Source organism: Thamnophis sirtalis, unplaced genomic scaffold, assembly GCF_051295495.1.
Source record: "Thamnophis sirtalis isolate CommonGarterSnake01/CBP01778 unplaced genomic scaffold, rThaSir2_p1.2 scaffold_4, whole genome shotgun sequence".
Classification (NCBI taxonomy): domain Eukaryota; kingdom Metazoa; phylum Chordata; class Lepidosauria; order Squamata; family Natricidae; genus Thamnophis; species Thamnophis sirtalis.
Window position 1 is genome coordinate 109103125 of NW_028261384.1, and position 15539 is coordinate 109118663.

The 15539-nt window shown below is 34.8% G+C and overlaps 1 protein-coding gene across 1 annotated transcript; it reads right to left on the reverse strand.

Moving 5' to 3' along the window:
- Positions 1-7832: 7832 nt before the first annotated feature.
- On the reverse strand, positions 7833-8774 carry LOC106537656 (olfactory receptor 12D1-like). Its single transcript, XM_014051848.2, has one exon. It carries the CDS (start codon positions 8772-8774, stop codon positions 7833-7835), a length of 942 nt encoding a protein of 313 aa, XP_013907323.2.
- Positions 8775-15539: the final 6765 nt, after the last annotated feature.

Consider the following 15539-nt stretch of genomic DNA (forward strand, 5'->3'; position numbering starts at 1 on the left):
CTCTGTCAATAGGGAAAAAAAGTGAGTGATTTGAGAGAATCTCATAGAGCTAAGTAAATGACATTGAAAAGCCTTTTTCGTACATCATTTAAGCATTCAATCATGAATCTTGTATTTAAATTCAATCCATTTAAATACTTCATGCATGCATTCAATATATTATCATTAGATTTTTCAAGACATTTAACGCCGTTTGGTGTTTTTACAACAATTTGTAGTTTGGAAAATGAAATTGGAGGTTGACAATGGAGCAAATTAGTGGAAAATATTAGGTAATTGGTCATTATTTGGAATTAGACATGTACATTCTCAAAATTTGAACTGGACATAATAGAAATATGAATCTATTCACATAATGCCAGATAAGGACAGGTAAGGATGGATGACGTGCTGGCTTTTTCCATACCTTTTCTTGTGTGTTAAAGGGAAAGATGTTAGAAGATTTCCCTCTATGCAAATGTATTCATCCTTGGAACTCTGGTGGTGAAATCAAAGAAAGCACAATGTGATAAAGACAAAGAGACAAAAAGAAAGCAATAGTGTGGCAGGAGAAAAAAATAAAATCTTATTCCCAATGCAGAAATAAGTAACAAAAGATAACAAGTTTACCAACTTATGTGAAGACCATTGCAGAAAAAAAAGAGACCAGATATTGTAATTTGAATAAATCAGGATTATTATTTTATTAATATAGAAATATATTAATATAGAAATTTATCTACATCTGTAACAGAAATGACAGCTGGATTTATTAATTTTCTTAGTACAAATATGCTTCTGCAGAATATAGAGTTAATGTAAAATTGCATTTCACTTCTGAAGAAGAAAAAAACCATTCTGAATTTTGAGTTTCTGAATATGAGTTAAATTCAGCATATTTTGAACTTCCTTCTCCAAGTACAGACTATCAGTGTTCATGTCACTTCATTTTATTTATCAAAACAGTGTGTTTTGTTTTTCAGGGTAACAAATGCTGCTATATGAAATATTTGTTTCAGAGGTCATTATTTTCCAATATACTGACCTAGAATTATGGCAACATTTATGACTGTGGACCAAATTTAGATTGTAATTATGCTCAAATACTTCCCTGTAAACTATTGTTTTTAGGTGATGCATTAGTAAGTATAGTTAATGGGATTTATTTGAGTCTTGAAAGTTCTATAAACCCAGTGATTGTAAAGAATATTGTCCAAACCCAGGAAACCAACTACATCAGGGTTGTATTCACTTATCTTCCCTACCGGTTCTCAAATGTGAGTGGGCGCATGTGTGCATGCACTTTTGGCAAAAAAAAAGGGCTTAAATGGGATGCCATAGAGCTGGGGCAGGTGGGCGGAGCCACACACAATTTCTTGCCAATTGCAGGCAAACTGGTCCGAACCGGTAGAATACCACATCTGGCCTACAGTTTCACAATGCTAGAGAAGATGGTTTATTTAGAGTTTTCACTACTCAATTTGAAGTCTTATCCTTTAACATTCTACTTACCCTGCTGGAAGTTCACACATAACAATTTATAGTTCTAAAACTGTTTTATGGATGATCACATGAAACTGGCCAGCATCAGCCAAGGTGGCGCAGTGGTTAGGGTGCAGTACTGCAGGCCACTTTAGCTGACTGTGATCTGCAGTTCAGCGGTTCAAATCTCACCGGCTCAAGGTCGACTCAGCCTTCCATCCTTCCGAGGTGGGTGAAATGAGGACCCAGACTGTGGGCAAGTTGCTGACTCAATTTGCTAAAAAATTTGTAAACCGCTTAGAGAGGGCTGAAAGCCCTATGAAGCGGTATATAAGTCAAATAAATAAATCAGGCAAATGAGCAATAGGCTGTCATTTGTTCCATATTTGAAATTCAGTTCATGTTTGCCTTCTTACAGATTAAGTTCATACTGTATACTAAAGAAAACTGAAATGAATTAGGCAATGCATGTTTTAATCTCAATTTTTTAATTCTCTCAAGAGGTACAGAAAGCCTGGTCCCTTTTTGATTTCTATTGAAGGGCTTTCATCTGGGAAAAAGATAAACTTTTCTTTATCTTTTATTTTATAATGTTGTTTATGCATATCCTCAGGCATATCATACTAGTCTACTAATAGAGAGATGAATTTAAAGAAGTTAGTTTTCTCATGTTCTCTTGGTTGTCATTCCATTTCCCCTTTCCATTCTGGTATTCACCCACTTATATTACTGTATCTCAAAAACTTTGCATTTCCATAATGGAAGGAATGTGTAGCTCAAACTGAGATACTTGGATAAAATGCCAATATTTAATATTACGTAAGAATCTAATATCTATCAGGTATTGAGACAGTTCTTACCTTGTGGAAATTTCCCATTCAGTTAAGTAAGATTGATGATTGAAGAGTTGCTTTAAAGCTATGAAATCAAGTAGGTACAGATGGGATACAGGAAGCCAAATGTCATATCAGAATCTGTACTGAATGGTTTTCACATTGCATTTTGTACTTGGTTTATGAAGTATGGCTTGCTGCCATAGGAGAAAAGTTAGCAATTAAAGAAGTAATGTGCTTATGTGGGGATAAATATCTTCAATTAAGGCTGTAAACTATTTGTTTGTCTAATTAGCAGTGTAGAGGGATGTAGAGGGAGGGTTAGGTTTGGTTAAGATTTAGAAATATTTTCCCCAAGGCATTATTTTCCCCCCTCTTCTGTGAATCAAAACAGGGGAACCTGCAATAGTTTGTATATTATGTGGTTCGTAAGATGAATAATGATTACATTTTACTCTTACCATATTAACATACTTCAGGCCAGCAAGGAAATTATGATGAAAACAAAAGCAAAACCCCACACAACCACCGGTCTTTGTGAATCGGACAAACACATTTTTAGGTTTATTCGATTTCGATTTATTCGATTTATATGCCGCCCTTCTCCCAAGGACTCAGGGCAGCGTACAACAGTAAAAGAAACACATAATACAAAAGTTAAAAAGAAATTAAATAGGATATCCCAAACCCAATTAAAATTGACAATGACACATTTTTTAAAAAAAAAATTGAATTAAAATTAACAGTAATCAATAATTTGATTTGTTTTGTTCAGGCCAGGCTGGCTTGCTGGAAAAGCCAACTTTTTAGGGCGCGTCGGAAGGACTGGAGGTCGGGGATTATATGAAGCTCCGGGGGCAGCTCATTCCAGAGGGAACGTGCTCCCACAGATTTTTATCATTAACATGCCAGGCCTGAATAGACTGCACCTTCTAGTATATTATGCTTCTGGTCATTTAATTAAGGACAACAATTCTCAACTTTTGTTTCATTCCAAACTCCAAGAAGATATACTGATCATGCCTGATAGCACTTTCATGGTAGAATTGAAGAAGCTTGGTGATAAGACACTTTGATTATGACTTCAAAATATATATATAGTTTTAACTGTTTTAATTGCATATTGTTTATTTTTGTGGGTAATTGCTATGTTTGGTAATTGCTATGTTTGGTCTCTGCACTATCCAGAATCATATATGTGACCTAGGTAACTATGAAAAATAAATAAATAAATAAATAAACAAAAAATATCTAATAATGTCTATTCTACTAAATTACATGGATAAATAACATACAAAAAATAGAAGTAAATTCACAATTAGTTTTCACTATTTTTTTTCTTAATTGTATATTCTTTAAAAATAAATACTGGTTTTGACTGGAGTTTTAAGAGAATTGAGATTGCAAAAAAACATTTCTTCCATTTTGTTTTAACTTGAGAAGTGACAATAGATGATTTTGATTTACACTTTCAAGTGCAATATTCTTCATCCCTCCATTATAGGTAATCACACTCTTCAAATTCGCATTTCAAAGCATAATCTGTGTTTTTAAAGGTAATTAAAATGGTATAGTACATATATCTACTTTGTATTTCTTTTTCTTATCATTCTAAATTTAATAGCCTAATTATATAATGCTTCCGTATTTATTTATTTATTATTAAAAAATGGAGTGAAACTATGTTAGTGATTGATTGATTGATTGATTGATTGATTTTGCACTTGTTATGGTTCATACAAAGATTAAAAGTGATTAAAAGCATTGGGCTAGAAACTGATAGAATTCTAGTCTTGCTTTAGTATGAAGCAAATTGGTAACCTTAAACCAATCATTATTTCTCAGATCTATGTTATAACATTTTTCTAAGAAATCTGCAGCAACTTTTTCATGTAGTTTCAAGAGGCAGGACTGACTAGAATAGAAAGTGAAAGAAAAGAAAAAGAGAGGGAGAGAAGGAAGGAAAGAAGTATCCATACAATCAGGAAGCAAGTAGTTAAAAGTTTAAATCCAATGGTAAAATAAAAATAAAATAAGAAATCTGCAATACAGTTTAAATGATATGGAAAAAGTATTTATCTGTACTAATTTTTTTGTCGTTCATGATGCTTCTCTTTCCCTGATGTCACTCTTTGGGAAAAATAATTAAAAGCATTAATATGAGGATCAAAGTTATCCCTGTTTTTAGAGGAAAAATAAGAAGAATAAAAGTCAACATTGTAGCAATTAGAAATGACAAACCAGAAACATATCATAGGTTCCTATAAAATATATATGTTACAAAGTAGATAGGAATTTACAATAGGACTATTGATTTTCTCTCCTTTTTATTGCTTGTAGACTAGTGATGGCTAACCTTTAAGTCACTGTGTGCCGACCTGTGTGATGGAAATGGCACGCAAAACCATCCCGCCTGGACCTTGTCGCCTTGCTGATCTTCAGACATGTGGAAGCGCCAAAACCCAGAAGAGCTATGTTCACGCTTCATGCCCACACTAGAAACTGGAAGTTCGGGTGCCGGCCTGGGCATGCATGCTGGAACACTGCTCTTCCCGTTTCAGCACTTCCACACTTGGGAAGGCCAGCTGACTGTGTGTGTGTGTGTGTGTGTGTGTGTGCACAGGAATATGGAAGATGAGTCAGCAAGGCTGTGTGTCCCACACGGAATGGCTCTGTGTGCCGCTTCCAGCATGCATGCTGTAAGTTCACCACTGTGGTTATAGACTGTTCAAACTGCAGAGATTCCAAGTAGTGTATACTACAGTACAAAGAAAATAAAACCAATTGTCTTACTTGACATTATTTGAAATATATGTGGATCGAATGTAATAATTATGATTAACTTCATTAGTTTTATTTGTATTATAATGTGACACCCAGGTGCCACACTGTTCACACATTGATTTGATATATTTTCAAAAAAAAAAAAAAAACCATTGAAAAAATATTTGAAGGACTACTACAAAGAAGAGGCAGTTGATCTATTTTTCAAGGCACCAGAAGGAAAGTCAAGAAACAATGGATGGAAACTAAGCAAAGAGAGATCCAATCTAGAGTTAAGGGTGGGGGGAATCTTAACAGTAAGAACAATCAACCAATGGAACAGCTTGCCTTCAGGCTACTCCATCACTAGAGACTTTTACAAAAAAAAGGACAACCATTTGTCTGAAATTGTACAGGGCAGTGATGGCTAATTTTTTGTCATTGCATGCCAAAAGTGTGCACATGCGTGCACCTATAATGCAATATGCATCTGACACTCCCATGTTCCCCACCCCTGTGCATGTGCACATGACCCCCCCAAACTCCCCCACTGCCATGCAAGTGTTTCATCCCCACCCAGCTTATGCAGAAGGCTTTCCAGTCCCAAAATGGGGTATAGGAGGGCTCATGTGCCCCTTGGTGCCCTGTTTTGTGCCTGGAAGGCCTCCAGAACCAACCTGGAAGCCAAACAGGGCATGGGGGCACTGCATGAAGCCCTAAAATGCAATGAGCCCTGCCCTTAATGCATGCACCCCATGCATTATGGGATGGCCTTTAGTGCACAAGGAAAGGTCTCCAATTGAAAATGTCTGCCTCATGGTCTTACTTTATGTGAGACTTGAATTCTAGGGAGACAGACAAGACCTGATCAATACTGAAGTTTTTCAAGTCCCTAATATTAACCCAAAGTCATGTTGTTTAAGGCTTTATTTATAATGATCCATACCTGGTCTTATTGGACAACAATTTCAGGATGAACACAGTTTTTGTATTCCTACAGTTTCAGAACACATCATGCTGAACACTTAACATACATGTTAAGATTAATTTGGTTCTCCTCAGAAAATTTCAGAAGATGAAATTATACCAAAGACCTCTCTGTTCCAGGACGTATATTCTAATAGAAACAAGAACAAACTACAAAACAATGACAGCAAAATATTTTAATCTTTGATATTAAAGGCACCAGGAACTGCTGGATTCCACTTTTACTGTTTCTTTGATTTCTGAAAACAACTTAGGGTGTTGTACATTTCCCAGAAACACAGAAATTATGTTAGGTAGAGTTGTAAATATAACAAGTAAGTAAGTAATTAATTAAGCAAGCAACAGAGCCACTTTAAAGTAGTGATTAATGCATCATGTTAACAACTGCCAGATTGTGTGTTCTAGTTCCACTTTAGCTAGATGTGCGAACTTGGTGCAGTCACTATCTCTTAACCTTAGTAAATAGGGCAGTAGAGCAATAGCAAATCACTTCTTAAATTTTGTCAAGATTTATCATTTACTACAAAGACTTATCCAAGAAGTCATCATGAATCAACAGTAACTTGAAGGCTTGCACAAATAAACAAGATATAAATTCCACCCAAATTTAGTATGGAACAAATTTTCACAATAATTACATATTATTCTTAGAATAAGGAATATGAAATTCATTTCATGGCATGCAGGAGAGAAGTGTGGAAATAGATTTAGACATATTTCATTGCAAAAGCAAGAATTGTGTTGGTTTCTGATTTATATTTCATAGTTTTTGAAGGATCCTTGAAAATTGTAGTAAAGTACAATGGAGCTATCAATACTTAAAGAAATCAACTCAGAAAAATAGTTACCTATATGAAATAAGGTGGAGAAAATTCAGTGTAAAAGCAGAAAAATACTGCCTTTTCTAATTCATATATTCCAGTTGCACATGGAAATTGTTTATTATTACCCACTACATTTTCATATTCTAATCAAAAGGGATGCAATTAGCATTAATATGGAATTTCACAACAAGAAAGTTGAAAATGCTTCTCCAATATTCCTTAGCAGGAAGGAGATGAACCATTATTAAAGACACTAATTTATCTTTTTCTTTTTGCAAAATATATATATATATATATATATATATATATATATATATATATATATATATATATATATATATATATATATATATATATATATATATGATATAAATATATCATAAGAATATTATTAAGAATAATAAAGTTAATACACTAGTTACTCCACATTGAAGTTTTAATATATCATTGTATATATTTTATAATGCATCAAAATTTATGAAGAAATATAAGAATATACAGTATATAATGTTTGAATAAAATTAATCAGTAGAGTCAATGTGAAAAATATCAATTTATGTATAAGCATAAATTTCACATTTGGAAATGCACAAACTTGCTTGGGATATATATCCTGTATTTTGTTTCTCCAGAATGTGACATCTTTTATGTTCAATAACTTTTGCAATGTTTTTAAAAATTTTCTTTCTATATAGGTTTATAAACATGTAGCTCTAAAAAGAAGATAACTGCCATTTATATCTTTAGAACTGAATAAAAAATAATTAAAAGAAATGGAGATACATATTGGTCAAAAGATATCTAGAAAACATAGCAGGTTTCAACAGAAGTATAAAAGAATAGGAGATGCAACCACAATCACTAAAACCTGAAATCAAAGGAGGGAGAGCATAGAATGATTATTCTTCATAAATTCAACCCCAAACATATTCATAATATGTTTCTTTTTCATGTATAACGATATTTAGGTCCTTTCCAAAGGAAGATTCTTTTTTAAAATCTTTCTTATAGCAAATTTGACTTCTTGGTTCCTCAATGTGTAGATTAGGGGATTTAAAGCAGGTGTGATTGTGCTGTATAGCACAGTAATGATCATATCTTTCTCAGAAGAATCACTATCTGAGGCAAGCATATAGTTGGAAAGTGCTGGAATATAGAAGATGGCCACCACACTCAGATGGGATGCACAAGTGGAGAAGGCTTTCCAACGGTTCCGCCATGACTGGACTTTGAAGAAGAGGAAGGAGATGATGTAAAAATAGGAGAGAAGAGTGAAAAAGAAGGGACTTAGAGCAATAAAGCTACTCAGAAGATTCAGCAGGATGAAGTTAAGTGTTGTGCTACTGCAAGCTAACTTCAAGAGAGGCTTGATTTCACAAAAGAAGTGTGCAATGAGATTAGGGCCACAAAACCATAGCCGAGAGGTTGCCACTGCATGCACTAAGGCGTGAAAGAAGCCAGCAGCCAAAGTGGCCCCAGCTAGAGTAACACAAGCCCATTTACTCATGATGAGATTATAACGCAAAGGGTGACAAATAGCTACATATCGATCGTAGGCCATGACACCAAGCAGCACAGCCTCACTACTGCCCAGGAAGTGGAAGAAGTGCAACTGAGTGAGGCAACCAATAAAGGAGATTGACTGACTCTTTTTAAGGAAGCCACTTAACATTTTGGGCACAGTCACAGTAGAGTAACATATATCCAAACCAGAAAGATTTCCCAGAAAAAAATACATGGGGCTGTGAAGCCGAGACTCAGCCAGGATGACTGCTAGAATGGCCCCATTTCCTAACAAACAGGCTATATAGAACAGCAGGAAAAGTATGAAGAGAACTTGTTGTAGCCTGTGATCATTTGTTAGACCTAGAAAAATGAATTCGGATACTTCTGTCCAGTTCTTCATTGCTGCAAATAAGAAAGAGATATGAAAATGAAAAGCCATGCTCTGGAAGATTTTTTCCATTCACACATGAATTAATTATTTACATTCAATCTCTACAAACAATTGATGTTTCATTACCATTAAAAGATAAAGTTTTTCATATCAGTCACGTCTGACTCTAGGCCATAATGGTTATTTCTGTGTCTTGGTCAAAGAAGCCAGGAAGCCAGCACTGTCTGAAGACAATTTATGTGGCCGTGGACCAGTCTTGTTATATGCCAAAAGCACACAAAAATGAAAGTAAAACTATGGCAAGATGTTATAAAAATGTAAAATGTACAATAAAATATCTAGAATGATAGTTATATAGAGATTTATGTTAGAAATATAGAAATAATAGTTACGAACATGATACTGTATATTAGGAGACATAATAGTATGTATAATGTAAAAAACTGAATATAACCAGTATATTCCTGTTACAAAGCTGAAACTGTGATGTAAAATGAAGAAAACTGCATAATAAAAATACAAAATGAAAGTAACTGTTTCTAAAAGGTATAATATTTAGAGAAACCATTTCTTTTACTATTAATGGATTATTTTTTCAAATTTCCTATTAATGTTCAGTTGAGGGTAGGCATAAATCTGTTGACTATCTCTGGAATACAAAGGAGGTTAAAAGGACCTTTAAAGTGAACATTTCATGATGCAATGCAGTCATAGCAATTATTTTTATAGTCAGTTTCAAGGATCAGAATATTTAACTGTTCATGGGAGTCTGAGGCACGTTTGCAAAGGCCTATTGGAAATCTTACTGTTCCCATATTGTCTAAGGAATGGTATGGCTGTTTAAAATGAAACATTAAACCTTTAAAATACAGACGGTTCGTTCCCCTTGACCAGGGGTGTCAAACTTGCATCATCACGGTGACTTCACATGACTTTGTTCCTCTTCACTTTGTATCATGACTTTGTTCCACTTTGCTAAACTGGGCATAGGCATGGACAGTATATGACACATCCAGCCCATGGTCCTTGAGTTTGACAGCCCTGACCTAGACAGATGTAATAGCTTAGCTCTTTTTGCAATGATTCTTCACAACGTATATATCAGGTCTGATAATTCAGGATTAAAAAGGGCAGTTATTTTCTGGCAGTTTATGACATTTGGTGGCAGTTTATGACATTTTATGAATGAAGATATATTCTTCCAACAATTTTCATGTATGAATTGTCATGTGAAATTTAAAGGGAATAATATGTATATATTTATTAGTTTATAATATCCTTGTCCCATCTTTCTCTCAGAGATAACATAAATGATTCTGCAGATCTTTCCTTTCTTATTAGTTCCAGACTATCTGCATATTGTGAAGGCCATGCAAGTCATGGATTAAGCATTTTGATTCAGTGAACATGAATAATTCATGCTTCTTTCAGCTCCTACCTGGATAGATTATGGTCCCCTGTATGCAGCCATTACCAGATCTGCAGTTCAGCAAAATCAAACTGTTTCCCTTCACTTATATTCTAGCAGAATATGGCACAGTCATTCTCCAAGAGTCTCTTTAACAGCACCCATTTAGGAACTATGTCCTGTGGGGAAATTATTCAGGACATAATATATGTATTCTATAATGGTTTTGAAAAATATAACTAATTAAACCTCAGGTGAGATAATGATGATTAAACTGTTCCAATATGGGAAATAAAGGGAAATTGTTCTGGATCAGAATGGAAGCAAATTGCTGTATCCTCCAAGATCGATATTGTTGTAGTGAGAAGGCCTTCTGCTAGCATTCCAGTCTCTACTCTCAGTTTTGGGAAATAATATGGGCTGTGAAAAGATGAAAGAGGATGATGTATACAAACTTTGATTTCAAAGATGGTAATTGCTCACAGTCTGTAGCCCATAAAAACTTCTATGAGAAAAAATGTTAGTTTTTGAAGTAGCACAGTGTTGTCGGACTTTTAAAGCATTTTTTTTAAAAAATCCTAACATTTAATATATTTCAAACATTATGTTATGATGATCTGTATTTTAGGAAAATGTGTGGGTATTTTTTCCCATTTTTATATCCCACCTTTATTACGTTTATAAATAATGCAAGGTGGCAAGTATATCTTATATTCCTTTAACTCCTATTTTCCCCACAACAGGCCTATGGGATAGGATGGGCTGAGGGAGAGCAATCGGCCAAATATACATGACATGAAGCTCAAATGCTACTTATATCCCACCCCCAAAAAGGGTTTTTGCACCCTCATATCCTCTACCTGAAAATTCCTGAGTAGTCTGAAGCAGTTTTAAGTAGTGTATTGTTTTTCCATCTTCCATATTTCCATTCCATTTCTTTTTGCCTTTATGTGGATGGAAGTGGAGAATATTGTGGCTGTTCGTGGTGCAGCAAACAGGGGTTGATAGTGTCAGGTATATTATCATTCAAAGAGCATCTAAAACTGTTGGAGCCCAATCAATGTTGGCAATCTGGATCTTGGATCAGTACCAGAGATGGAGGCCACCTTGGATCACATCCCTTGACAATGTTGTAAATGATGCAACAGCACAAGACCAATGCTGTTTAGGTCCTTTTGTCAGTAGAAGATCTGTGGTACCTTCAAAGAATATTGTGGGGCTGAACTTTTGACTGGTGCTGGACACTGATCTATTGACTCCCACTTGGGGACTGGCACCTTAGCCTTTTAGCCTTTTATATTGTACCCTTGGGAATGTGAGGTGGAGTTGATGTGATATTTGTAGGAATTGCCACTGCTTCCTAATTGTCCCATCACTGTGTTATTAGTGATTAATGGACTAACTTCCTCACTTGTTATTCTGTGATGAGGCTGCATTATGTTTTGATTTGGTTTTGTGGCATTTTTGATGACAGTGGGATTTATTGTGATTGGTGGATAAGTGAGTAAGAAGTAGATGAAGGAGGAAAATAGATGCCCTTCCTGAAATTGGGAATGAGTGAAGGGATCATGGGAGAGATGAATTGACAGTTCCAAACATCAACACCATATTGGGCTGAGTCAGTATGGCAAGATTCCATGGGCAGATCACACTGAGCAATGGAGGGCATCCTGTTTTATAGGAATTCTGCCATTCAATCAACATAATCAAGTTTCTAGGCAAGATTATTGGATCCTATGTGGTGCCAATGTCTGTTTGTAATTGCTGAATCCCAGATCAAAATGCCATAAATTAACACCGAGGGGCTATAATCCTAGGAGGAACACAAAGCTGATTATATTGTCTTGGCCAGAAAATTTATAATTATACATGATTCTGCAGGAAACATAAGTATTTCTGGAAAGTCTGATGGCATCTTGGTTGAGGTCATGCCTGGAATTGAGAAGTGACACAGTCCTTAGACTGGAGTGTTTTTACTCAGCTCCTCTTCTCAACCCTGAAGCAAACCTGGCTGCCATGTTTGTAACTTCAGGGTTGTCACAAGGCAGAAGAGGGGACAGGGTTGTCACAAGGCAGAAGAGGGAGGAAGGAATAATTAACTGGGGCTTTTCAGTCAAAACAAAAGTTTTCCTGTGGAAACCAAGGTAATTTCAACAGATGGCTGGAGGTGGTGGTGGAGGAATGAAGTAACCAAGCGACCAACCAGCACCTCTATTGGATAATGTAACTGATGACTTGGCAGAGAGGGAAATTTTCACTTTTTAATTAGGTGAAAGCCATGGGAACTTTTAGAGTCAATTTTTACCAGTTGTGTCAATATGATGTATCCAATAAACTGTTCTTTGAGCAATCTGCCTCAGAATTCTATTTTGAATGGGTCCATTACTTGAAACACTGGCACTCCTTTCTGTGCTGATCCCTTATATACTTTTGTTCTCTGAGGAGTTCCAAGAGATGAAGATATCCCTAGATCCATGAAATTTAACTTTTACAGCATCTTTGATAGTATATGGTATGTATTCAATTGTGCATTGTTTTATTAAGCTTCTGAGAACCCATTATTAATGTTCATTAATTTGCTTTGCATGAAATTCCCAAATATTTGTTGAAGAAATGCCAAGAGACAAAAAAATGGAGAAAGTCATAAAATATCACAATCTGAAGATGAAAGCTGAAAGAGTGTGGCATAAACAATCCATATTAATACATTGTGCACAATTTCTTTAAAATCCTGAACTGCAAATATTTTGCAAAACTACATTGGCAAAAAAACCCTCTCTCAGTTCAGGACCACAAAAGACCACATGGTTTGGATCCCCACATATATTTACCATCAATATATCCTGTTACTTGGGAAGTATTTGATGTCTGTGAAATCCAATATCAACTGAAGAACTGGTAGATATAAATACACATTTCTCTGTATATTATGTTTTTTTCGGCTTTCTTGAATACTTTCTTGAATATTTGTGTAGATGTGACTTTCTTTCTGTCCCATACATAGATGCAAGGTACAAGTAACAGTTACCCTGTCCAATCATGTCCAATATAGGGTGTACTACTCATCTCTATAGGTACATGGCATAACAAAGAGATGATAAGTTCTCTCTCTGGAAATATCATAGACAGAAGCAAGCATGTAGCTGGACACTATAGGAGTGTAGAAGATTCTCTTAAGTCAGGTGAGATGCATATGTAGAGAAAGCTTTCCAATGGTTCTGTCATGATTGGACTTTTTCATTAGGAGGAAGTTTGTTCAACATTTATGTCATTCCAAAATCCACAGAGAACCCCTGAATACCACTGAGAACTGAACATTATGAAAATGTTCAATATGACTTCAAAATCCTGCACAATATGCAATGGCACCATTGTATTTCTAGATTCTGCCAAATGAATCTATATTTAAACATGTTTAGTTTCTTAATTTTTTAATGGATCCATTAAAATGCTTATTCTGCTGTTATAGTTTTTAATATTGTGCTCAAATAAATGGATTAATGGTTGAATAGAATTACTTTTTGAATAAAATTTAATCAATAATATCAGGTCCTGAATAAATAAATAAAAAGATCCAGAATGATAAATGTGATCTATCATATTACAAATTATAAATGTGACTTATCAGAATGATATATGTGATTTCTTCTGAGAAATTATTTAGTGTTTTTCACCTACAAACAGAAATCTTGCCAGAGTAAAGCTGCTATCTGCCCAACTGTGGGATTTACTGTTTGACATGTTAGGGAACAACCATTTTAACCATCTTTCTGGTAATCAATCTTTTCAAGCTTTGCTGTCTATTCCCTCCCAGAAAGAGCCCCTCCTTCCTGAAACTCTGGAATAAACTGCATCACAATAGAATATGTTCAAGTGAAAAATACAAATTTAGGGATAAATATAGATTCCAAATTTGAAAATCACCTATCATGTATGGAAAATATTGGCAGTTTTTTTTTGTTTGTTTCTCCAAAGCCTGAAAATCTTTCTGTTCAGAATCTTTTGCAATACTGTTGAGAACCTCTTGCAATATTGATCCCCAGTTCCATTCCCTCCCAAAACCTCAGGGAATTAAGCCACTTCAAAAGAGAAGGGTTTTGTTTTAGAAACTTTCCTATAGCAGTTTTGATTTCTTGAGTCCTAACTGTGTAAATTAGGGGATTTAAAACTAGCGTGAGTATACTGTATAATACAGTAATGATCATTTCTTTCTCAGAAGAATTACTAGCCAACAATGGTTTTTAAGCAAATCTAGCTTTTCTCAGCAATGGTGGGCTTGCCTTGTGAGAGGAATTTGGCATTCCAGTCAGCTCCATGCAAGGTTACTGGATCCTTAGTGGTGCTAAGTTCTATATTCTGCTACTGAATGCCAGGTAAACATACCATAAATTAATGGTGAGGTGCTGTAATCCTAGCTGAATAGGGCTATTACATTCCTGGAGAATTTGATTGAGATCTTGGTCATAGCCTGAAATTGAGAAGTTAGAGGGACTTTAGACTAGACTGTTCTTATGCAGCTTTTTTTCCTGTGATGATCACTTACATACTTTCGTTTCTGTGTTGCTCCAGAAGATGAAGATATGCCTGGATCCTTGAAATGTAATATTAGGTAATTCATTTTTACTATGTGGCATTACAGAAGCTAATTATTCTATTGTGCATTGTTTTATTAAGTTCTTTGAAAACCTTATGAGTTTTTGTTTGAGGTTCCAAAATAAATGATATGGCAATACAAAGAAATAATGAAATGTGATATAAAAAAAAATATCACACAGTACCATGAACTGAAAATCAAAGTTGTAACATTATAGAAAAAAAACTACCTATCAAAACGTTATGTACCATTTAGAAAAGCTGTGCCTTGGCAAAATTGGCAATATTATGTTTTCCATTATGGGCTAAATTACTTATATCCAAACATATATTAGAGCGATACTTCTGAGGCCTTGGTAAATTTTTGATTTGTATGAAACACAGCACCATCTAAAGAACTGGCAACTGTAAATTCATATTTTATATCATTATACCAACATTATACGTAATGTTTTTCTTCTTTCTTGTCTACATTGTTGTGTATATGTGACTTTTCTCTATCTGTCCCATATATAAAAGCAAGTATATTCAAAGTTTATTAAATTCCACAATAATGTTATCCAATGGAAGATACTATCTGTTACATGAATCTGTAGAACTCCTCACTAAAATGGGGATTGGGAAGAAATGTATTGTTTTTCACCATATTTCATCATATAAAACTATTAAAATGCTCTGAAGATACACATCACCATTTCTTTATTTTTTTCTAAAGATGGAAATCTTTAAGCTATTATACAGTGGTCCAAAGTCTTCTTGCTCAGTGGTCCAAA